At 40.4% G+C, this 23399-nt stretch overlaps 2 protein-coding genes across 2 annotated transcripts in view; one reads left to right on the top strand and one right to left on the bottom strand.

Annotated features, from left to right (window-relative positions):
• uprt (uracil phosphoribosyltransferase (FUR1) homolog (S. cerevisiae)) overlaps positions 1-4783 on the bottom strand; it is a 5327-nt gene extending 544 nt beyond the window's left edge. Inside the window, exons 1-7 of the mRNA XM_028417035.1 lie at positions 4728-4783; positions 4260-4493; positions 3463-3505; positions 3311-3380; positions 3056-3118; positions 1257-1418; positions 549-647 (exon numbers count right to left, since the gene is read on the bottom strand). Of these exons, the coding sequence (XP_028272836.1) occupies positions 549-647; positions 1257-1418; positions 3056-3118; positions 3311-3380; positions 3463-3505; positions 4260-4492 (670 nt within the window). The 5' untranslated portion in view covers position 4493; positions 4728-4783. The remainder of the gene's footprint in view (positions 1-548; positions 648-1256; positions 1419-3055; positions 3119-3310; positions 3381-3462; positions 3506-4259; positions 4494-4727) is intronic.
• On the top strand, positions 4629-23399 carry abcb7 (ATP-binding cassette, sub-family B (MDR/TAP), member 7). Its single transcript, XM_028417033.1, has 16 exons — positions 4629-4996; positions 6402-6485; positions 6566-6643; positions 8157-8276; positions 10468-10600; positions 12250-12518; positions 13177-13265; positions 13375-13462; positions 15503-15677; positions 16194-16351; positions 17729-17892; positions 18071-18200; positions 18566-18737; positions 20219-20322; positions 21006-21113; positions 22497-23399. Exons 1-16 carry the CDS (start codon positions 4847-4849, stop codon positions 22713-22715), a joined length of 2241 nt encoding a protein of 746 aa, XP_028272834.1. The 5' UTR covers positions 4629-4846; the 3' UTR covers positions 22716-23399.

Genomic DNA, 23399 nt, shown 5'->3' with positions numbered 1-23399 from the left:
AGTGTTATCATTTATTTAGAGATGAGTCCTTATTCTCTTTTTCTATACAGTTTTTTTTGTTTTCTATACCAACCCTGGGGGAGATATCTTTCTCTTTATGCATCACTATGTTCACCAGCTGGTTTCTACTTCACTTGTCAATCATTTGATGCTGGTATGAAAGTGCACAGTGGGTTTTCAGTGCTGTTTTTGTTGACAATAGTTGTCTGTTTATCCAAAAGGACATTTTGAGACAGAGAAAGAGAACCAAAGCAGCAGAGTTGTGTTACACAAAACAAAACAATGAACCAAAACTTACTATAAAGCCACTTAAACTAAGAGCAGCTACAAACTGTGACACTCTTTGGTTTAGAAAAAAACAATACTGTCAGGATTAAGTTGGTAATGTTTTGTGTAATCTTTGCATCTTGATTTACTGCACTGGTATAGGAAATAATTTGAATATTGCAAATTTACCCTGTTCAGCAATTCTGGTCCTAAGTGCATGATTTGGTATCTAAGCAAAAGTAAACTGCAGTGATGAACAGCAGTGGAACTGGCTGGTTTACCATGAGGTGTGGAGAAGAGACTAAGCAGGATAATATGTCTGGGCTGGACTCCATGCTCTATCAGCACTCTCACTGCCTCAATCACCGTGTTCCCTGTACCTGCAGAAACAGAAAACAGAAGCTTGCGTGTCAATTTTTTTAAAAAAAGTCTTACTCATTCATAATAGCAACAGATAAAAAAATCTTACATGACATAAATGAAAAAAATATATAACATCTCTAAACATTGTATATTGTTTGATCCCTCTGGACGCCTCTCTGCCTGTTACCCAGCATCTGTAAAAACATGTTCCGTCATTCTGACATAATAAAATGTACCTACAGCCATGCTTGGTCACAATCACATTTTTTTTTTCAACGGAACAGAAAATGCTGCTTTGTGACATTGTGAATGCAGAGCTATTAAGATACTATTTTTGTTGGACCTCATTATGCTATTCAGCAGCCTGGTGGCTATCTCCCAGGCAGTGTATAATTTCCCCCATGAGAGCTATAATTATCAGAGCAGTGTGAATGGGCCTGTATGATGGTGAAATGCAGGCTTGGTGGTGAAGGTCAACTCAAGGGAAATTTCTCAGAATGAATAAATGCATAAAACAGTTTTTACATTTGCACAAAATTGGACATCTCTTGACATTTGCATATAACTGAAGGTGGTAAACTGGAGTCATCAGTAAGATACATGATGCTTAGCCCTCTGCTACTTACTAAGAATGGGGTACATGAGCAGCACTTTTCTTCTGTACACATCTGGGGGGAACTTGGCATAGTAGACCTTGGCTTTCTGTGTCTCCTCATCGCTCTGGATGAGGATCTTGCCGATGCGGATGGAGCGGCAGCAATCCCGAAGACCCTGCTCCATGGCCTCGCCTATGGGAAAACACATGGAACACAACCTGGATTCAAAGGATGTCTCTTTAAATGAACTGATAAATAGATGTATGGCTGGCTGACAACTAGCCAGGGTGGCTAGCTGACAGCTAGTTGGGGCTTTATCTGATTGGTCAAAATATAAATGCATGGCACTGTCTCATTATTTCAGGCAATACTTTGCAATGCATTTATTACATTTTTGTAATTGTAATTTAGAAACAGTACAATGTTGTTGTACTGTGTACAATGACAATAAAGATTCTTAATCTGTTCTCATGTCCTCCCTGCCATTCCACACTATTATGTATAACACTTCACAACATGTTGTGCAGTGTTGCTTCATTTAATATGTGTAGTAGCTTGGATGTGCTGATCTGGACTGTGACGTTTTTAAACAACAATCCCCATGGACAAGTGTCAACATGTGAGAAGTGCCGTGTGGACAATAACAGAATATGCTTTGACGGGCACCATGCGCTGCTACTCTGTGCTGTTAAGATTCATTGTTTGTGTTCAGCTTTGTTAATCCTCTTAAAAACTGCAGCAAAAAGAAGGTTTTAATATTCCTTCTTTTGATACGACATGAAAAGAGTAGTGGAGAAACTAGCTGAGGTTATAATTCTCAAGTGGTTATTTTACATTTTATGCATGTTGTAGTTAGATGGTGTCCACTCTGGTTTGTTTAGTTTAGCTAGACCTGTGGAACAAGTGAGCTATGTTAATATGCTGACTTTCTGTCTTCTAGTTAGATAGCTGTGTGACCATCACATGTTCAACTAAGTTTCAGAGTGTAAGATTCCAGAAAAGGCTGTAAATGTGTGATTAAAAACTACTTAAAGGTAGGAGATTTTGAAAACTCAGTGAGAGTCAGCCAGATTTCGAAAGTAAACACACGCCCCTTTCTCTCAGAGCTCACCCTGAAGCCACGCCTCCTAACCACATGGACGCGGATTACCTGAAGACGAGCTGCGGTCTGTGACTTCGACCATCATGCACGTACCTCTCTGGTGCACGCAGAGCAGGAAGAGAGTGACAACCAGCCAATACTCCACGCAGGGTCCACCCGGAGGATTGGCTGATGTTTTTAGAGTTTTATAGCTTCCACAGATGATTAATATTCTTCATTTTAATGCGAAACTGCCGAACTAATTGGTTGCTATCGGATTGTAAAGAGAAGTTACACTAATTTAATAAAAAGTGCATCAGAATGAACTCTTCTACCCTACCTTTAAACTGTATCTGTAACAATTACTTTTATTCTGTATCAAACATTGCTTCAGTAATGCTGAGTGTCTGACAGGCCTTCCTTTTTATTTTCAATCTATTTTTAGTCTAAAACGATGACGTGTCACATCTGGTTGTGTGTTTCTGCTGCCTGTGATGCTTTCAGTGGTAATGCTTTGTGAAAATACACATATATTTGAAACATAACGTGGTTTTAATTTTGTACATTTCCTTTCAAATGATCAATGACATTCTCTGATAGAAAAGAACTGTGAAAAAAAGCTAACAACAGTTACCCTGACGAGTGAGAGCAGAACAGAATGTACCACAGGTGAATAAAAGGCTTATTACATGCCCTTACACATGGAGGGCTCTTATTTAGTAGGTGTGCTACAGCAGCCTTAACTTACCACTCCTCATAATGCTGACTCCACAGTTGCCTCTTTCAAACTTGACACCTTCATATTTATAACCTAAGGGAGAAAAGGGAAGCAGGAACTGTCACAAATGTAGCCCACTTAGTCACATTTATTATGCTGGAGGTAAAAAGCTGCAGGGTAGGAGCCTTGCAGTTATGGAGTGCATTATGCATACACGTGTCAGATTGTGTTTTTTTTCGATCCTTGTTCTTTAGACTTGAAGTAGTTATGAGAGATCCACCTTACCTGTTGGTGTGGTCACAGTACACTCTGAATATGGAAGCTGATTCAGTCCCTCTTCAACTACTAGTCTGATCTGTTTTGGGACAAATACAAGTGATATTTATTTTATAAACGTGTTTACAGTAGCTAGTATTAATGGTGCATTGTGCTCTTACCAGTCGGTCCGCACAAAACACAAAATCTCCTCTGCTGGTTGACCTACAATATAAACATTAGCTTTGTCAGATCGATCTAGATTATAAGCGCTAAAACTATAATTCAGTTTAGAATTATAGATATAGAGGAGTCTTTATAGATTATAGATATAGCCTCAAAGCCTCACACACTATTGAAAAATGTTGCCGATGGTTTAAATATGATAACTGGAATACAGAAACTGTCTGTTTTGGACTACATTGGAGCTACAGTGAGATATATTGCATTACGATCATGTAGTGTATTTTGGGCTGATTCTAGGAGTAAAATCATTCAATATTATTGGAAAAAATATACACACAGGATATCCGGGGTATACGTGGATATAGATACCGCTAACACAGGGTTACATAATGTTTGTCTAGGACAGCATTACTACAGAGTTATATCAAAACAGGACAATGATGGGGTCATTGTTTATTTAAGATAATGCTCATCTGCAACATGTACTGATTTATCTTTGGGTTCAACGTGTAGTTTTCATATAGTTATCAGACTTAATTTGATATAATATCTTTAATTCTCAAGCACATTAATAATATAGATTTATTAGTGTTTGTAAAACAAACAGTAATCTGTTGTTGCTACTTTGTTTAATCATTACTGATTACATTTTTATGAAGAGATAATACTCTCTGGTTAGATTAATGAGCACCTGAGAGTCATAAACAGAGTTATAAATAAATTATCTCTTGTTTTTGTACAGACATCAGGTTTGCTGTGGCCTGTTTGTCACAATAGATGAGGGTGGACTCACTTGTCTCTGATTATTGTCTGTAATTCACGGATCTGGTCGTTCAGAGGAAGCAGTTTGAGCTGGGGTCCCAGGTTCTCTTGGCTGACAGACTCTGTGGTGTCATCACTTGGTTCAGAGTTTGGCTGCAGTACTGCTGACACGCTGCTGCTGCTGCTATTTGCAAACCGAACCTGCTTCATCGGGTGCTCCTGGCCACTGGTTACATTGTTCAGCTGCTGATTGTGGCATGGCATCCTGAGAACGAGATCAGAAAGGTCCCTGTGCTTAAGCCAGTTTCTTGACCGAGCGTCACACTTGGAAACAGTTAGGCGCCGCCTGACAAAGAGGGCAACGTGCTCTTCCTTTAGCTTCACTGTCGTTTTTACGATTCACGCAGCTGCCGTAAAAACAGACATCAAGACCACATCAGCTAACATGTAAATACTAAACCACGTCGTGATAAAACCAGTTAAACGGGAGCTGTTTTACCCTAAAAATGTAGCATCAAGCGGAGCTGTTTGCTGGCTAGCTTTGACACTGACAACGCTGCCAAAGGCCGGATATGACGTACCCGGCGTGTTGACTAACCGCCTTCCTCCTTCGTCAACATGGCGCCGATGTTGGCACCACTAAAATGCGGCTTCCACTTTCAAAGACGAAAATTAGCGCTTCTCTTTCAACAGACAAGCTCATATCATGTTTGGGATAGAAGTCGCTTTGATAATTGGACGGACCATAAAAGCCAAAGGACTTACCTGGTGAGTAAAGACACGGCAAGTGGAAAAGGACACTGTGTTTTTGGTGTGACAGTCACCACGCAAGGGCAGAGAATGGAAAGTGTTTCTAAGTAGCTTCCACAGAAACGGACAGGAGTGTATGTTTTTTGTTTAGTTTATGTTATTGAGTCGTTGTCGTGCTCGTGATTATCAACCAGGCGCCTGTTTGTGGTCAACGACGATAAGCTAGCTGGCTAACTCGGTAGCACAAGTTTGGCTAGTTCAGTTAACATTAGTGCGATGTGAGTTAACATCGTTGAGAATGATTTCAACAGGTGTGCCTCTTTTCTTTTTTATCGTGTACATATTAGTATTAGCACGACATTTGATGCTATAAACAGTTATTATGTGTGTAAACTCGGTAGTCTGTCAGTGGTCTCAGTCACGTGCTATGAGTGACTGACAAGTTAGATAAGAGTGTTTGTCCCACCCGGCACAGCCAGCTTAACACTGTCATGACCTGTCAACACACTGTTTTCGGTTATTTTTTATTTGCTGCTAAAATCAACCGGCAGGTTGAAATCTATTTGTCATCATGGTTGCCAAAAATGATGCAGTCAGTTGTTGAACTGTCTGGGACCAGCAGTTTGTTGTTGTTCTGTCCCACAGCTCTTCTCTGTATGACAGTGGTCCATTGCATTAGCTGTTGGCTAGTTAATAATAATCAATACATTATGTTAGTGTATATTGTCAAGAATCAATGTACTCAAATTAAATCATGCATTTAAACCATACATTTATTACAACATATGTAGTAGCATGAGCAAGCTGTAACAGTAAGTCTTGCGCCCATTATCTGTTTACGTGGGATGATATGTCATCATTGATAAGAGTAATGTTTGCACTGAAAAGTTTCCAGTATTCGCTCACTCACATTACTAATGACTATAAGCATTTTAGTAGGGCGGCTTTAGTATTACTGTACCTACAACATGGAGGGTTTACATCAGTACGGCTAACTCACATAATAAGAGTTTATGTTGCATCACCTAGCACACAGGTCATGATTTTTTGTAGTCTGCATTAAACTGTAACTAAATTTATACTTCTTCACAGACTCACAAATGGTGTTATAGAAAAAACAAATACCAAACCCGGATAGACTCAGCAAAATTACTGCTCTAGTGTTTCTTTAAAAAGGATTCTGATAATCACAAATATTCATAGTCAAAACAAGCATAGCTTTCAAAACATTTATGGCAGCCTAATCAACTTGTTTTCTAAGTACATCTCCAGCATCATAATGACTTTAAACTGTGTGTATTCTTTAAAAATGTATTTGTTTATTTAACATAACTTGACTGCTTTGCTTTCTCTTTTGTTCCTGTTGCTGTATTTTAATGTATGGAAGAAATATCAGTCAAATAAGCGTCTTCATGTATTTCAGTTAAATTACCCTCCACACCTACGAACAGCAACATGGAGCACAAACAAAAGCGAAAACAGTCGTCAGATTTTGGAAGCTACAAAAGTAAGTTGGTGTTTTTGAGATTGTGAATCAGTGTTTGTTGTCAAAAACAAACAGAATAACAATGTAGTATGTTTCCACAGAATTTACAGGTGACAGACAAACGGACATGTTGGCACGGACATGCAGGAGGAGGTTTGAGTGCAGATCCAAAAAATGTGGTAAGTACAGCACCTCATTTTAGTCACTGTTAAATTAAACCTTTGATGTAATAGGTGTAATTTCTGATGCCTGTTTTACATAAACTTGATTAATTACATAATTGACAGATCATTTTAGCACTACAACTATATGTAGTCATATACAGTATATATGTTTTTGATTATTTTTACTCCTTAATCCTTAAGTAGCGCAATAAACTATTGATGTTAATCAGCCCTTCATTACCAGCGCCACACATTGCTTAATTGTGTTTTATCAAAGGCAGGTGTTGGGCACATTTTCACTGTAATTTGCTTGGACGTGTTGCCATTTTGCTGCCATAGCACTGTAACATGGGGCCACCATATTGAGTGGATTAGAGGAATTACTACATATTCTTTGGCCTTCGGAGAGTCCCTGTGGCAGATGTGTGTTGAAGCATGGGTAAACAGCCATGTTGGCACCAGTGGGCCCTTGGCCTCAGCTGGAATGACAGCCCAGGTGTCTCCTGGGACTTGTATCGTCAGACTCCCCAAGTCCACCTGGAGCCTCTGCTGTCGTTGCTGCTGCCAAATCTCCCAGGGGATTCCTCTTGACATTTGATGTTTTGTGCGTCTGCCCAGAGATCCATCTTTAGGTTACTGTGGTTGTCACACTGAATGCAAAGGGCACTTTCATTGCCAATACTGGCAATCATAAGACAGGGTGGAAAGCTAATATCATCCTAAATACTATGACTATGCACAGTTGGACACAAAGTTGTTAGTTCCCCTATAAAAATGTCTTTTTCAAGTATTTCCCCTGTTTTGTTTAATAGAGCACAGAAATACTAACACAAACTAATTTAATTTAGAACACTTACATTATTTTACCTTGAACACAGAAACAAAATCCTTTTCCCAAAACCAAAATATAAAGGTAAACTTTATGAGCTCCCCTGATCCTAATGGATGCTCCTGGAGGAATTTCTTCACTGGAAGAGATACATGGCTTGGGTTGTTGTCATATTTGAGGAGGAAACGACGCAGCCCATTCCTATGCCAGACGCATTCTTTCCTGGTTCTCTCCAGATCTCTCCAGATCCTTCCAAATGTTTCAGACGCTGACAGTCTCGTCCGCACTGTTTGAACTTCTCAATAATAAGTCTCACACCAGTCTTGTGCTTTGATAAACTTGTATGTCCATATTCTGCTTTCTTCTCATTAATGATCTCTTTTGTTAAGTCTAAACTCGTTTCTTTCAGTTTTTTCTAATGCTTTCAGAAGTGTTAAGGCAAAATGTTACCGCTCCTCACTCAAGGGCAAACTAAATTCTTGCACGGTCCCTTAGTTAAAGCATTGACTATATAGTGTAATTGCATTACAGTGATTTGTACTGTGGCCAAACAAAGTGGATAGTTCTTAAGGGCACTAGAGAAATTCTGTGGTAAAGAAACATGTTAATCTTTTTTACTCTGTTTAAGAAAACATGGGAAATGAATTTGTCCCCAACTTTACTTGTCTAATAAGAAACTTTGCTATTTCTTCTCCACAGCTGAAGGAGGTGAATTCAGCCCAGATCCTGTCTGCTATGCTGTCTTATGTGTGGCCAAAGGATAGACCAGATCTGCGTGCTCGTGTGGCAATCTCCCTAGGCCTGCTTGCTGGGGCCAAGGTTTGTTATCAACAATGATTGGCTTTTTCCTATTTACTTTCTGTTCTGTCCAATATTTGTTATGAAAAGCAAATTTGATCTATTTGATTGGCCCTATAAGGTTGACTGAGCTATAACTGACAAAAGACATTTTTATTCTACATTAAAAGCACAAGCATGTGACATTCTGTGTTCTTTTAACATGCTGTGAGGTTCAACAGCTGAAATCTGGCTGCTCACATAGCATTGCATTCATGATCAATGTAATATTTATTTATCTCATTTTGGAGTTGTGCATTTCAGATATTTTTCAACACATGCAGAATTTGTAGAATATTTGCTCATTTATTATATGTACTTACATTTCACCAGACCATAATACCAATATCCCAAGGATTTTTGTAAACAGATTTCAGTCAGTCATCATCTTAAATCGATATAGGAAAAAAAGAACTGTGCTTGCAGTCCTATTTTAGATTTAGATCACTGCTCATAAAAATGTCCTTGTTTCCTGATTTTCTTTACCTTGCTAATTCAAAGGCAGAGCCGGAATAAACATTTCAGTAGCTTGTTGTTTCTGGCACATGCATTTTGTAATTTGTTATTATTGTTTTGTAAAACATGTTATCTGTAACACCTTTTAGATTTCATGAATTTGAAAATCACCTACAATGATGTTCTTCAAGATTATTATATCGCTAAATAAGAATTCCTCCATGCTCAATCAGATAACCACCTTTTGCTCTGTATACTACTTGCTCAAACAGCATGAGCACTCACTCTAGGTGATTGCAGATGATAAAAAATTAAAATGATTTTAACATAAAAACATGTGCATTTAAATAGACAGCATTTTTAAATTTTAATTACTTGCATGCATCAGTCATTATGTCATGTATTCCTCTTCCTTTGTTGTCTCTAATATACACCCTGGAAAACAATCACAAATTCACAGCTCTTAAATAAGCATGTCCTGCTGGTGCTCAGCATGGCTCCCTCTAGTGTGCGCTAAGAAGGAGAGAACTTGCACATGCAATCCAATCTTCTCCTGTTTTCCTGCTTGGCTGGAGTTAACCTCGATTTCACCATGTTGTCTGTTTGAACTGAAACCACCAGCAGTGGGGATGCAATTTTTAAATCAACTGAATAATTATGTGGTTACAGTGCATCACACCTCTGCAAGCTACATTATCACTGACATTTTCATTTCATTTAAATGACTGTATGTCGGCTCATGTTTTGCTTGAGTCAGATGAAGTACTATCTGCCTCACTGTCAGTATGTCATCCCTTAAACTTAGGCTAATTCTTTATGTCCTGAAGCCTTTTTTCTGGTACTTGACACAGCATGTCTATTATGGGATGACATTACCAGGTACAGATTGACATGTTGTCACTTTAAGCTCCATTGTTGGCCATTAATGGATTATAAGAGCATCCAACCTTATCATGTATTACTGATAAAACTGAGGACATGTGATCATAGGTTCAAGCTATTTTTGTGTCATGTTCTGTTGTCTTGGTAGCAAAGTGGCAGATATTGTTTTTCCTTGAGGGACTCGGAGGACTTCTATTGTCTGAGTATAATACCCATGTGTATAAATCAAGAACCTTGGAGCTTTTGCGGTAATAATGGTGCTTTATTACATGTTCTGTTTTACTTAATTGTTACTATATTATTAAAATGATGCCATGCAGAATTTGACAAGTGTGAGGAAACAAAAGGTAACCTTCCCCTGTGTAAGGGTTTGAGAGGTTCAAACAAAATGGTTTTCAAATGAAAATGCTTTGCTGTGTGATGCCGTGTTCTCTGTCTGTCCTAATGTGCAGCAGACCGCCCAGCCTGAGTCACACAGCTGTCCCTGTGCTTTTAATTAGCCCTAATAACCATTTCAATTCCATTAGCAGGAAGCACCAGCCTCCTCACCAGCCCCAGCACAGCCAGTCAAGAAGAACACATGTGAATGCATTCACACTTGCACAACATGCTGTACATGCTGTGTATGTACTTGAAATCACCTGAATGGGTAGTCATGGATTTACTCCATAACAATAGAAATCCATTTTCTAGACAAATCCATAGAGAGGGCTAAAAACTGGCACTGGACTACATTAGGCATATGTCGGTGTAATTGGCTGTTTGAAACAGTTTCCACTCTTGGCTTTTTCTCTTCCTCTGAATGTTTCTCCTTTTCCCCTCTCTGCCTCCCCAGATCACCAATGTGATAGTGCCCTTCATGTTTAAGTATGCAGTGGACGAGCTTAACCAGATGTCGGGACACATGCTGAACCTGAATGACGCGCCAAGCACTGTGACTACCATGGCAACGGCTGTGCTGATTGGCTGTAAGTCCCAGACTTGCATTGCACTGGCAGGTGCCATGCTCATCAGAGCGGACTATGGGACTGCCCATTATCTTCAGGCTGACCTTTCCTACCACATTCATATCAATGCAGCTCCACAAACCTCTGCTTCTCTCTCACATTTACATTATGAGTTCCATTCTGTGGCTTCACTTTTAATCCTGACTACTCTCTTATGAGTACTTTGGATTTTTCAATATGATACTTGTGTGCTCCCAAGGTAAACTGAGGTAGATGCATTTTCAAAGCAAGGAGAAGAAATATCTCATGTCCAGAGAAAGTGGCAGGATATGTTTTGTGTTATGCAAGAGGCCAGGGATTTTTCTTTTGCTTCATTCATTCTGAACACTTCCCTTTGTTCCCCTGTTTCTGCAAATGGGCCTATGAGTACCAGAGGGGTCAGGGGTGAGATGCGAACATTAAGTTCCTTTCTGATTAGAGCAGTTTTTCACTGAGCTGCTGATGAAAGGCAATATAATGAATAAATATTGTGAACCCGACACCCACTAAAAGTCATTCTGGCCTTCAGCAAAGACTAGAGTGAAGGCATTGTACGCTTAGCCCTGTAGGCACTGGTTTTAATGAGCCCACTTAGGTCTCACATACTTATGCTACAGCTTTAATAATTGTAGCACATGACCAAAAATCCAGACAGGTGAATTTGTTTGTCAAGAAAGAATGCAGGGGATACTCTTAAAGCAAAAAATAGTGTCTGGCTTTGTTCTGTCTTTGCAACACCCAGGGCACTGTGACTGGTGTAATTTGGCTGAAAAGGTTGCACAGTGCTCATCCTACCTTGTCAGATGTGGACACATTGTTCATTAGATGAGCATTCCTATTTAACGCCACATTACAGCCCCATGAAGACCGGCAGACAGAGCAATTATTACCCTGACTTTGGTCTCAGCAGACAAGTCATGTTTTCACACTCAGTGAGAGCGCCGCAGGAAGACCATGTGTCATTCAAACACAGACTAATATCAATTTGTGACAGTCATGCTAGCCATCTGCTTGTATATCAATTTATGAGCAGTGTAAGAGATTAGTGACTTTGGTTTTACATATCAGGTATTCTCCTTAAATAGGCTGTGTTGCATGCTTGCATATAGCTCTTTTTCTACTCTCATGGCAGTGGTAAATTTAGGTCTGCTTATTGAGGACTCATAATCACATCTTTCCATTACAGTCTTATTAAATCCTCCTCTAGTATTCTGCTCACACGTGTAGCCTGCTACCCCATCACACACTTTTGTGTACACTCAGATATCCTCCCTTCCTTCAGTCTGCAGTGCGTTGGCCCACCATAGTAGCAAGGCTTCAGACATCAGCCTGCTCTGTAATTACAGAGGGGAGGCTGCTGCTGAGGCACTGCAGGGCTTGCAGACCAGAGACAATGTCCTGATACCTTATATAAACAGTTACTGAGCCTAAAGCGTGTCTGGTCTCAACTGTCTCAATATGCTGCATTAGATCTATTAAAAACAGAAAAGTAAGGGTCAGATTTTTGCTGCTTCTTAACAATCTGTCTTGTTTAGAATAGTGTTGTGTTCTCAGTTGATAGCCCTGCTGTTTAAACCTCCCTGCTTTTTACAGCAGGTGTCCTAAACTCTCTGTCTCTTCCACTATCCCAGATGGTGCCTCACGGGCTGGTGCAGCACTTTTCAATGAGCTGAGGAACACTGTGTTCGGCAAGGTGGCCCAGAGCTCCATCAGACGCATCGCCAAAAATGTCTTTCTCCACCTGCATAATCTGGATCTCAGTTTCCATCTGAGCCGCCAAACAGGAGCACTGTCTAAGGCCATTGACCGTGGCACACGAGGCATCTCCTTTGTCCTCAGTGCACTCATTTTCAACCTAGGACCCACAGTCTTTGAGATGGGCCTTGTCAGTGCAATCTTGGTGAGTTAAATGAAGACATTCATCATGGTATTCACAAGCTTTTTTTATTGTAGTATACTATCAGAATCATTCCCTGTAATTTTTGTTTTTTAAATTTATTTTGCTGTCAATGTTTCTCTTCTTTATGTTAGCTCAGGACCTTTTATCACTTTGACATTTTTCACAGTAGATTGTCTGGAAATTAATTTCAGAGATAGTCTCATTTACATTCCAGATGGAATGAGAATCCCTGTGAACTTTTAGTGGAAACACAGGGTCCATTAGTGTCAGTGATGAATCCCAGTGCTTTGTAGCAGCTTAATGTCCTCCTGCAGAGTGTGCCCTAAACAGATGCCCCCCTCCTTGACCACCACCGAAAGAATCATCTATAGCTTCATGCTATTACTCCACCCTGGACCATAATGTCAGATTGCCTATAATGAGGGCAGACTCCATTGCCCAAATAGCTATAGCATTAGCACGATTACTTCTTGTAGTTTCCCGTCCATTTGTAACACTCAATTTCATAGTAGAATGGTCAAAATCAGTACCTTCACAAAATACTGTGTGACACTTAACATTGAGTCCATCTGTGTGCTGTGGCTGTGTGACTTTTTATCACAAAGTTGTTTGAATTACTGAATATAAAACATGCTTTTGTCCTCGCGCTCTTTTGCAGTATTACAAGTGTGGTGGACAGTTTGCAGCAGTGACCTTGGGTACCTTAACAGCATATACCTTTTTCACCATTCTCGTCACTCAGTGGAGGTAGGAGAGATGATTTCTCCTGTGTGTTTATCTGTATGTCTGAATATGTGGTTTGGTGAAGAAATGGTCAGTCATACACTCATGTCATTGTTCACGTGTCCCCACACAGGACTCGTTTCCGGATAGAAATGAACAAAGCAGATAATGAAGCAGGCAATGCAGCAATTGATTCACTGCTCAACTATGAAACTGTTAAGGTGAGGTGAGGTCCACCCCCTCCCCCACCCCACCCCCTCACACACACCTATTATTCTCATAAACACCTATCATACACACTCTTTCACCTTTCCCAACCTTCCCTTTCAACATCATCTTTCTATCTCCTCCTCGCCTCTCTGGTCTTTGTAGTCATTCACTTAAGCTAAGGCATAATAATGTTAAGAAAAACATTTGCTTTTCTGTGGAAATAATATTTTTTATTAATAATATATTAATTAAAAGTAATAAATGGATTTATCAAGTACTGCTGCTATATGCTACTAATACTTACAGTACAGACAATGTAATTGAAATGCACCTATTGATCTATAAAGATCATAACATACTGGAGAACTTTCATCAGTAATTGCCTGAGCGCTGTTTTATAATCATCTACTGATCTGAGTTAGACAAAAATGGATTATTTGAAATTTTTGTTTGAAAAATGAAGATCAAAAGAATTGATTAATTTTCTTGTTGATCATTAGTTGACTAATCTTCAGCTTTAACAAACACATAGTTTCCTGCTTTTCAGTTTTATCATTTCTCTTTGTCTGATAATCTCATTCTCTGCAATGTTCCCCGTCTGTCATTGTCTAAAGTTGTCAACCCATTTTTGGAAATGTCACTGCAGTTATTACTAACAATGAAACAGTTGTCGCTGGACACTCAGGACTCTTTTACCGGTTTACTCGACGACCCAAATCGGGTCTGAATTATAGTTTAGCCTAAAATGTATTTGCCTTTAAAGGTTTTAGGCCAGCTGAAGGCCAGTGTCTCTAAAGCATCTCTCTGGTTGTTGTGAGACGATGTGGTGTGTAAATATTAATTTACTTTTGTCTGTGTCATGGCTATTCTTAATGTGCACCCTTACTGTTGTTGCGGCTCTATCCAAAATGACCTCATTGTGCACATTACACATAACAGAATTGAAGTTTTGTGGTGGTGCTTTGTTTGCCCTTCGAGATATATTTTGTAGCCATGTTATTTTCATAGTTGTGTTATTTTGTCGTTTTTCTTAACGTTTTGTTCTGTGTTATTTTGTGTCATCTGTGTCAATGCAGCCAGATTTAGCATCACTCTGAGCTGTGAGTGTGCATATGTAATTAGATCTCCGCCCACTCAGAAATCCGTTCCACTTTCATAAAGGGTTGGATGAGAACCTGAACACTGTGCCTTGCACTGCTTCGTCTTGTCCTCCATGTGCTACTTTCTTGTCTCTCTCTCTTTCTGCATTTCCTTATATGCAAATCAGTGGCAAGTCGGTAGCCGTGCAGCACCACTGCCGTTAGCTAGAGAAGCAAATCGCCCACTTAACCAAAGCAGGGAAATAACAATGCAAACTAAACAAACTGTTGTACAGAAACAATATTAAGTAATTGCCAGCAGACTAGCTGAGGAGAATTGTTGTAATGATTACGCTGTTTTATGTGCTAAATTTAAGAGATCAGCTTGTGGTTGATTCATGAGGCTTTTTTTCTCTAATTGATAGCTGTATGTCTTAAACAGAATTAGTGCAGCTTGTGTGGTTAACATTTAAGAGAGCTATCTGTGCTGTGCTGCTGATGTAGGTGTCTGTGTAAGCCGAGGGTGATGACAGTGCCAGGGATGGATATTCAGCTGCAATTATTCTTAAGTGATATTTTGGCTTTCTATCCAGTTATAACTTCCTAATATTTGTTGTTTTACCATAAACACCGTGCTCTGCCAAAGCCTTAGATCTACAGCCTGTTGAGTAGAGCAGGCTCTGGATTTTGTTCCACGTCCTTTAAAATCTGTTGGGAGCAGATGAAGATACAGAGACATAAAAAGTGCTTTAGAGGCCAACAGAGACCTAGACTTTGGCCAGAACGGTCACTGAGAACAAATGCAGCCTTGAGGCAGGCTGCTCTAAAGTGTCTATTTGCCTGACACTGCTCTCCATGCTGCCTTAACCTTTAACCTCAACCATATTTGTGTATCTCCCTCTTTCTCATCTTACATTTCCTTTTCCTCTCTTTTCTGCCCTTTTAACTTAATGTTTCTCATCTCGGCTGCAGTACTTCAACAACGAGAAGTACGAAGCTGAAAGGTATGATGGATTCCTGAAAATCTATGAGTCATCCTCTTTAAAAACCACATCCACGCTCGCCATGCTCAACTTTGGCCAAAGTGTCATCTTCAGTGTCGGTCTCACAGCAATCATGCTGCTGGCAAGTGAGGGAATTTCAGCAGGTGAGTGAGTCTGGAGTTTGGGTAAATATGTGTTATAGTTCAGGAAAAGGGCTTTTTAAATTCCTGTAAAAACCCCTTTTTCAAGACATAAACCCTAAAAAGTGTCAAGGTTGAAAAATACCAAACCTGTCCTGTATTTACCTCTTGATGCTTGTGATTTGCAGCCAGAGCACAACAGGAAAAATTAGACTTGGAAATAAGAAAGCTTTAAAAAAAAAACCTCAAAACAAAATCAAATGGACAGATGAAACCGACAAGTAAAAACCCCAACTGAACTGGATAATAGAAACTAAATGAGAACAAGGCACAGCAAGCATGAAAAAGTGTCATGAATAGGAAATAAAATAGCCTTGATGCAGAAAATGAAATCACAGGGGGGTAGAGATGCTCTGTCTGCTTTCAGAACTTGAAAGAAAAAAAGGTTTGAGTGTTGTTTTTTAGATCTTACATTCAGAGATACATAGCATAGATACAATGCATGTCTGTAAGTGAATTGTTTCTTTTGCCATCACGTAGGTACAATGACGGTGGGAGACCTGGTGATGGTGAATGGCCTGCTCTTCCAACTCTCTCTCCCTCTCAACTTTCTGGGTACAGTGTACAGAGAGACCAGACAGGCACTAATAGACATGAACACGCTCTTCACCCTGCTCGGCGTCGACACCAAGATCAAGGTAACTTGTCGGCCTGACACACACTTGCACATTGTGGCAGTAGTACGCAATTTTCATCCTCTAATGAAAGACGAGATGAATTAGGACATAATAGAATGAAAACAATTTCAGTCTAAAAATCCAATAAAACCTTATACTAAGACCTTTTCTGCAGCTGCAGTAACAAAGGGCATGTGGTAAAAGGTTTTAACAGAAGACTGAGTTATTCTTGTTGCTGCATGACTAACCTCCACAAGACATGTGCTGTAAAAAATGATAGGTTGTAGGCAAACACAATAATTACATGCTTGGTATGACTCAGGTGCTTCTTCATCTTATGCCACTTGTGCATGACGGTGCCTGCTGCACTAGTTTGACCTCTTGTGTTTCACAATTTGAAAATGATGAATGAAAAGAGTGACAGGGCACTGTCAAGATTAACTGTATGTCTACAAATTTAGCATAAATGTATGTAAATATGTTTTTAAAACAGAACGTTTGCAATTTTTAACATATACCTTTTTAATAGCTATCAGTTGTTTTTGTGTGACCTTTCAATGCTTGCATTTTTTGTTGTTGTTGTTGTTTTGTTCTAACACAACTCGACAGTCCATCTTGCATCAGAGAAGTGCACTTAAATATAACTCTGCACCTGCTGCCTAACAATATGAAGGCCATTCCCATCTCCAGTCTGTAATTACAGTAGGAGAAATGAATCTGTCCAGTTATTTTTCACTCATCAGTAATATTCCTCTCCATTGTCATTCCCTTGGGGAATGGCACTGCCCAGCAGGCCATTACTGTTTGAATGCTTCTTTTTTTTGGAACATGTTGGCCTATTATGCAGATGTACAATAATTTAAAACTCCTCATCACTTGAAACTGTGCCACAAAATAAAAAATAAATTATTTTGGCTTTTTTCCATGTAGGGTGGTGTGAAATTATCATCTGTTTATACTAATGGACTGTGAGTTATTTGTATTAATTGACCGAGGTGGATTGTGGGTGATTATGTTGCTATTAGGTAGTATAGAAATGGAGCAGAACAGGCTTTTACTCTCTGGCTAAGGATGGCGTTTTATTCAGTGCTGACCTTGGCTGCATCTCAGCACTATGGCTGTGCTCAGTATTTGCCCAAAGTTTTCATGCTTATTGATCTCTCAGTTACCATGAAGAGTGGCATCTGAAGATACAGATAGTCCTTTCAAACAACCTTTTCAATTTGCTGTGAATATTTCTGCTTTATGCAGTCTTATGTAGACTCCATGCTCAAATATTATTCCTCTTTGCAAAGTGTTGTAGTAACATTGCATCATGTCGGACCTTCTCTGCCGATGGCTGTTCTGTATCTGTCTCTATGCTTACTATTTTGTCAATCCTCTCTTGGTTTGCTTTAGGAGAAGAATCTCGCTATGCCATTAACTATCACACCACAGGAGGCCACCATTCGTTTTGAGGATGTGTATTTTGAATATCTGGATGGGCAGAAAGTCTTAGATGGAGTATCCTTCGAAGTGCCTGCTGGGAAGAAGGTGGCAATTGTCGGCGGCAGCGGGTCAGGGTAGGTTACCGTCTGATACAAATACAGTGGATATAAATACTTTAACCAGGTGTGTGTCATTACATTTGCATGTGCAGACAGCCCTAAGATCAGATATAATCAGGAAACTGTGGGGGTGCGGCACACGCCTGCTCACAGACAGAATGATGCTGACGATTGGTTCCACGTCTGGTTGCAGGAAGAGCACCATTGTGCGGCTGTTGTTCCGCTTCTATGAGCCCCAGCGGGGGAACATCTACATAGCTGGGCAGAATATCCGAGACGTCAGCCTTGACAGCCTGAGGAAGGCTTTGGGGGTCGTACCTCAGGTCTGAGACACTCCAACACTATAACATACACAAATACATAGAAACAAATATTGAGGTTCGTCACTTAAATAAACTGTATGTGTACTAGTGTCAGTGAAATGCAATGCTTATTATTGATGATTATATGCAACAAGGTGGCAGCATAGAACAGTGTAACTTTAATACAATAGCAAGCATTCAGTGGGTTTTTTACTGTAGTGTGCTCAGAGGCTGATCTGAACAGATGGTGCATGAACATATTTTTGTCATTTGTGTTCGTTCTTTCTCCCTCTTATCCTCATATCTGCAGTCTTCTGTTTTTGTGCTGCTGCAGTAGAAACATTCTCTGAAGCCTCATTTCTTCCCCCCAACTGTGTTTTTGTCAGGATGCTGTTCTGTTCCACAATACCATCTACTACAACCTGCTGTATGGGAACATCAACGCCACACCAGAGGAGGTGTACCAAGTGGCGCGTTTAGCAGGCATCCATGACGCTATCCTCAGGATGCCCCATGGCTATGACACCCAGGTTGGGGAGCGGGGCCTCAAACTGTCAGGTTTGCTACACTAGTATGCCTACTGTTTGAACATGGTCTCAATCCACAAACCACTGAAAGAGCTGTTTGTTTAGTCTTTTTCCGCCTCATAAACTAAACTGGAACAGTAAAAGCCAGTTTTTTTTTTGTTAAGTAGTTCAATTCTAACAAAAATAGGAAGAGCAGGGAAAATATTGACATATTCGAAATATTGTAAAGTGATGTGAGACTAGCCGTTATTAAAATTATAGAATAATTTGCTTACTATTTTCTCTTTAATCATCTGTTCTATAAAACATCCAAAAAGACTTTTGATGTCTATGACAACATCCAGAGTATACACTTACACTTACCACTTATATTAGTGAATCACATTATATCTTATGAAAGTCATTTCTGTGTGTAAGGAGAAATTAAATGATGCTTGATGAGAAAGGGTTGAACTGGCAATCATTCTGCAGTAGTCAGCATTTATAGATATGAGTCCAGTCAGATAAGTTAATTTTAACCCCTTTTGCCTCCAGTGGTAAATTTGGCAGCTCTTTCACAGCCACAAATTCTAACCGCCTCCATTTATAAATGTTTTATTCAGTGTTAATTGAAGTCAAAGGAATAAGTAGTCACCACTGTGGCATAGTCACTAGCCTCCAGGTGTGTTTACCTGAAAAAAAAATGTTCATCTACAGGCAGGGAAAGGATTACATTTTTAGCAGGTTTAGCTACATTAAAACAACCCTCATATATGCACTAACTTTACCGTCAAAAAGTCGATGTCTAAATGACATTGCAGTTGTATAAACATGGCATTTGGAATTATATCAAAGACGGTGATTAATCTCTTGCTGCAACATCATCATTTTTTTTATCATTTTCTCTCATATAGTGTATGAACTTGTTTAATGTCATTTTGCCTTATAGTTAGTCACCCTCAATTGATCTGCAAAAGAGTGTGTAGCTTCCCAGCATCACTCTGCAACTCATTTAGCCCACGTAAACAGACAGTGTGCAAGCGGTTTCACTCAACATTCAAGGCGCAATTACTGGCACCACAGATTTCTTTATGTGGAGTGACTGACTGAGTGAGAGAACGGACAAAATAAAGACATGACTAACTTCTCATTAATTTCACTGCTGCTGTACGTGACAGCTGCCAGTGAGTGTGTGAGAGGAGGGGGGATCAGAAAGGGGGCAGTCTGGGCTTCCAGAACTTCCTTCATTGCTGCTCTCCACTGCCAGCAATATTTACACTCGTTGAACGCTGCTTGCTTTCAAGAGCCCACACATAGCTCATATGCAATAAAGGCCAAGGCGGACACAGTGGGAGAAATCTTTGAGTCCTGCTGATTTTTCGTCACAATGAAATGAAAATCTGCCTTAGTATTGTCTGAGTCTGGCCCTCTGTTTAAGGCAATTATCTGATGAAAAGGGCTAGATAGAGACCTGCTCTAACTTCACGTTTCAGCCCTTTGGCGTGTTAGCTAATTCGTCTTTTGTTGTTACAGGTGGAGAGAAGCAACGCGTAGCCATCGCTCGTGCAATACTGAAGAATCCTCCCGTCCTCCTGTATGACGAAGCAACGTCCTCCCTTGACTCCATCACTGAAGAGGTAGGCCCGACGGTGCATGAGCACACCGACAGACACTGGCATGCATACATAATATACTTACAAATGCCTGCTCTGTGCTGCACGTACAGGTTGACACCTTATCATTTCCGCATACACATTTCGCAGAGCAAACTCCCACATAGTCACCTGCTGTAGGTACACAATAATTCACCTCATTCCTGCATCGCATACCTGCTGTGACATACACCCCTCACACACAGACACACGCACCACCCCCATGTTCTCCCTTGCCACCTGCTACTGTTTTCTCCTACTTAATCTGAAGCTTAGCTTAAACTGCACAGTCTTTGTAAATGTTACATTTAATGAGAAAGTTCAGCACGCCCTCTCTGAACTTCAGGGAAAAGAGTGGGGCAGTAGATATGGCTGTTAATTGAGATCCTCTGTTGCTTCTCATCACGATGGTGTTTTTAAATTATCATATGTAAACACTGGAAAGAAAAGCATATGAAGGTGGATGTTGCTGAGCAACATTGTGTTGACTTAGCTTCTCCTTCATATCAAAGTTTGAGAGTACATTTCATATATATCCTGTCATTCATACACTTTTTTTCCCCAGAACATCATTATTGCAAACTTGGAAATATTTTCTTTTGGATTTGAGGATACTCTTGTAAAGCTTAACAGAGGAATGATGTTATTTGTCTTTGTCTGGCTTCCAGAACATCCTGACTTCAATGAAGGAGATGGTGAAGGACAGGACATCAGTGTTCATTGCCCATAGGCTTTCCACAATCGTAGACGCAGATGAGATTTTAGTACTCAACAGGGTAAGAACCTATCCACTTGTTTTTTTTTTTTACTTGCTCTTGTGCCTTCCCTGATTAACATGCTCAGGTGTAATGTCAGTTCCATGAAAAGCAAATTATATGACGGTGAGAGTTTCCAAGTAAAAACATACAGCGTGTTAATTGCCAGTCCAATTAGACGATTTTGCATTGAAGGGAAGGATGATGACCTGCACTCTGCGTAACCTTCAGCACACGGCATCTGCCAGCAACATGAATTTAACTAGTTGCCTCTGTTTTTAAGCTCTCATTTATTTTCTGTTACCTTTCTTGAACGTATGTGATAAAAAAAATCATGCTTTGTTTAGCTTTTCTCATTAACTTATAACAACAACAGGACACTGTTAGTAGAAGTGAATGTATTATTTTCTCCATAAGGGCTCATTAAAGCAGTCAGACTCGACTGGCTGTTTTGGTCAGATGGCGTGTCTTGTTTGTCTTGGTGACTAATAATGTATGGGCCAGCTTCCCAGACACTGATGAGGCCTTATCCAGGACTAAACATGTCTTTCAGCAGAGATTGCCATTCACATGGTTTTTCTGTGCAGGTTTTTGGTTACATTCGTTTAGTTCAGGTCGGAGGTGCCACATTGTTTCAACTGTGGGAATATATTCTGTGCTATGCCGTTAGATGGTGCCTCACAGACATTCCCAGGTGAAGAGGAAAATGCTGCAGTGTGTAATGGGTTGGGCCTGAAAACCCTGCAAAGCACAAAAGAGACCGAGTGAAGTCAGTTATTATCTGGAAAGTAAGAGTTAATATAAAATGTAACACAGGTGAAGTGACATTTTCCGCCAGTGTGCTTGAGTCACACAGGATAAAATGAGAAGAGGGTTCTTTGAACTGTGGCGAGTGGAGCTTGCGTCGTTCCATGTTTCCAGAGTCAGATGGCAGGGATCAGAGGGTCGTGGCGAGGAGGCTTGTTTGCGTGTGATGTCGCCATGGCGTTTGCTGGTGTCACCAGCAGAGGACTGCCTGGGGTGCTCATTAAAATAACGAGTGGAAGCAGTCACATGCTCATCTTAGGTGCACTAAAGATGATGCCAACACCTCTGTATGCTCATGGGAGGTGGGGGAAGGGGTGCTTTCATTTGTGTTTGACTGTGTAGGAGGAATGTGTGTTTGTCATGTGTGGATGTGCCTGTGTGTCTGTGTTTTTGCAAGCGCAATGCAACAGTTGTTGGGGAGGCGGCAGGGATTCTAGGGGGGAGCTGACTCTCCGCAGAGAGTGTGGTCAGTGTTGTGTGGTCATGAAAAGATGCTAACTATAGGACTCTGTGTATATGGCCCCCTCGTTCTGACTGAGCTGTGAAGCTAATGAGTCTTCCTTTTCCCCCTTGATTCTTCTTTTTTCCTTCTGCTAGGGTAAAGTGGCAGAGCAAGGTGACCATCACACCCTTCTCAGCACCCCAGGCAGCTTGTACGCAGACCTGTGGAATGCTCAGAACAGCAAAATCCTGAACAGCAGCGGGAGCTCACCTGAGCCGCCGGCTGAGCGGCTGTCCCAGAAGGAGGAGGAGAGAAAAAAACTGCAGGAGGAGATCCTCAACAGTGTGAAGGGCTGTGGGAACTGCTCCTGTTGAGAGAAGCTGCCACCTCCATGTTTCTTCATCCCTCACAGATGGCCTGCACTGGAATCCCTGGTCTGTGTGGTAGTGGGGAGGATGGGAAGGGGGTGCATCCTAACTACCCACTCCCACTCTAGCCAACCCCCCCACCCATGTGACCATCTCTATTCCTTCTTTGAATAAAGGCCACTGCTCGCCAAAACGAAGGAGGAGGGGCAGAACAGGGAGCAAGTGTGTTTAGCACTGGCTGGTGTCCAGAGATAGAGCTTATATGCCAGTTGTCTCAGCTGAATGAAAGCATAAGAGACCTTGTATATCACATACGTTTGTGTAAGACATCTGTTAGGCAATATGGTTGCCCCCTCCTCCTCTTTTTTGACATCAGGTTTATTGACATCTTCCACTGCACTGAAAAACAGATGAGAGTACATGTGATGACTTAAATATGCCTTGATGTTGACTCAAAATTTATATTGATTTTTTTTTAATTATTTCCAAAATAAACTGAACTCATATTTTGCTTTTTTTATATTAAGAGTGTGTACATCTTACAGTGGGATCACAGCTAATATTTATGTTGTTTGAATGATACTATCATAAAGAGATTTTGTCACAATATGACACTGTTTTCAACAGTTCTAAAAATGAACAATCTGGCAGATAATCACATCAGAGTCAAACATAATTTGGCTGTTTGGA

This window comes from Parambassis ranga, chromosome 10 (assembly GCF_900634625.1).
Source record: "Parambassis ranga chromosome 10, fParRan2.1, whole genome shotgun sequence".
Lineage (NCBI taxonomy): Eukaryota > Metazoa > Chordata > Actinopteri > Ambassidae > Parambassis > Parambassis ranga.
The sequence above is the reverse complement of the archived record's forward strand: the minus strand, read 5'-3'. Positions and strand labels throughout refer to the sequence as shown.

Coding starts and splice junctions, on each gene's coding strand:
- abcb7 (XM_028417033.1), top strand. CDS start 4,847: ATGGCGCCGATGTTGGCACCACTAAAATGCGGCTTCCACTTTCAAAGA. Junction 10,601..12,249: donor AACGGCTGTGCTGATTGGCT/GTAAGTCCCAGA, acceptor CCACTATCCCAG/ATGGTGCCTCACGGGCTGGT. Junction 13,463..15,502: donor TCAACTATGAAACTGTTAAG/GTGAGGTGAGGT, acceptor TCTCGGCTGCAG/TACTTCAACAACGAGAAGTA.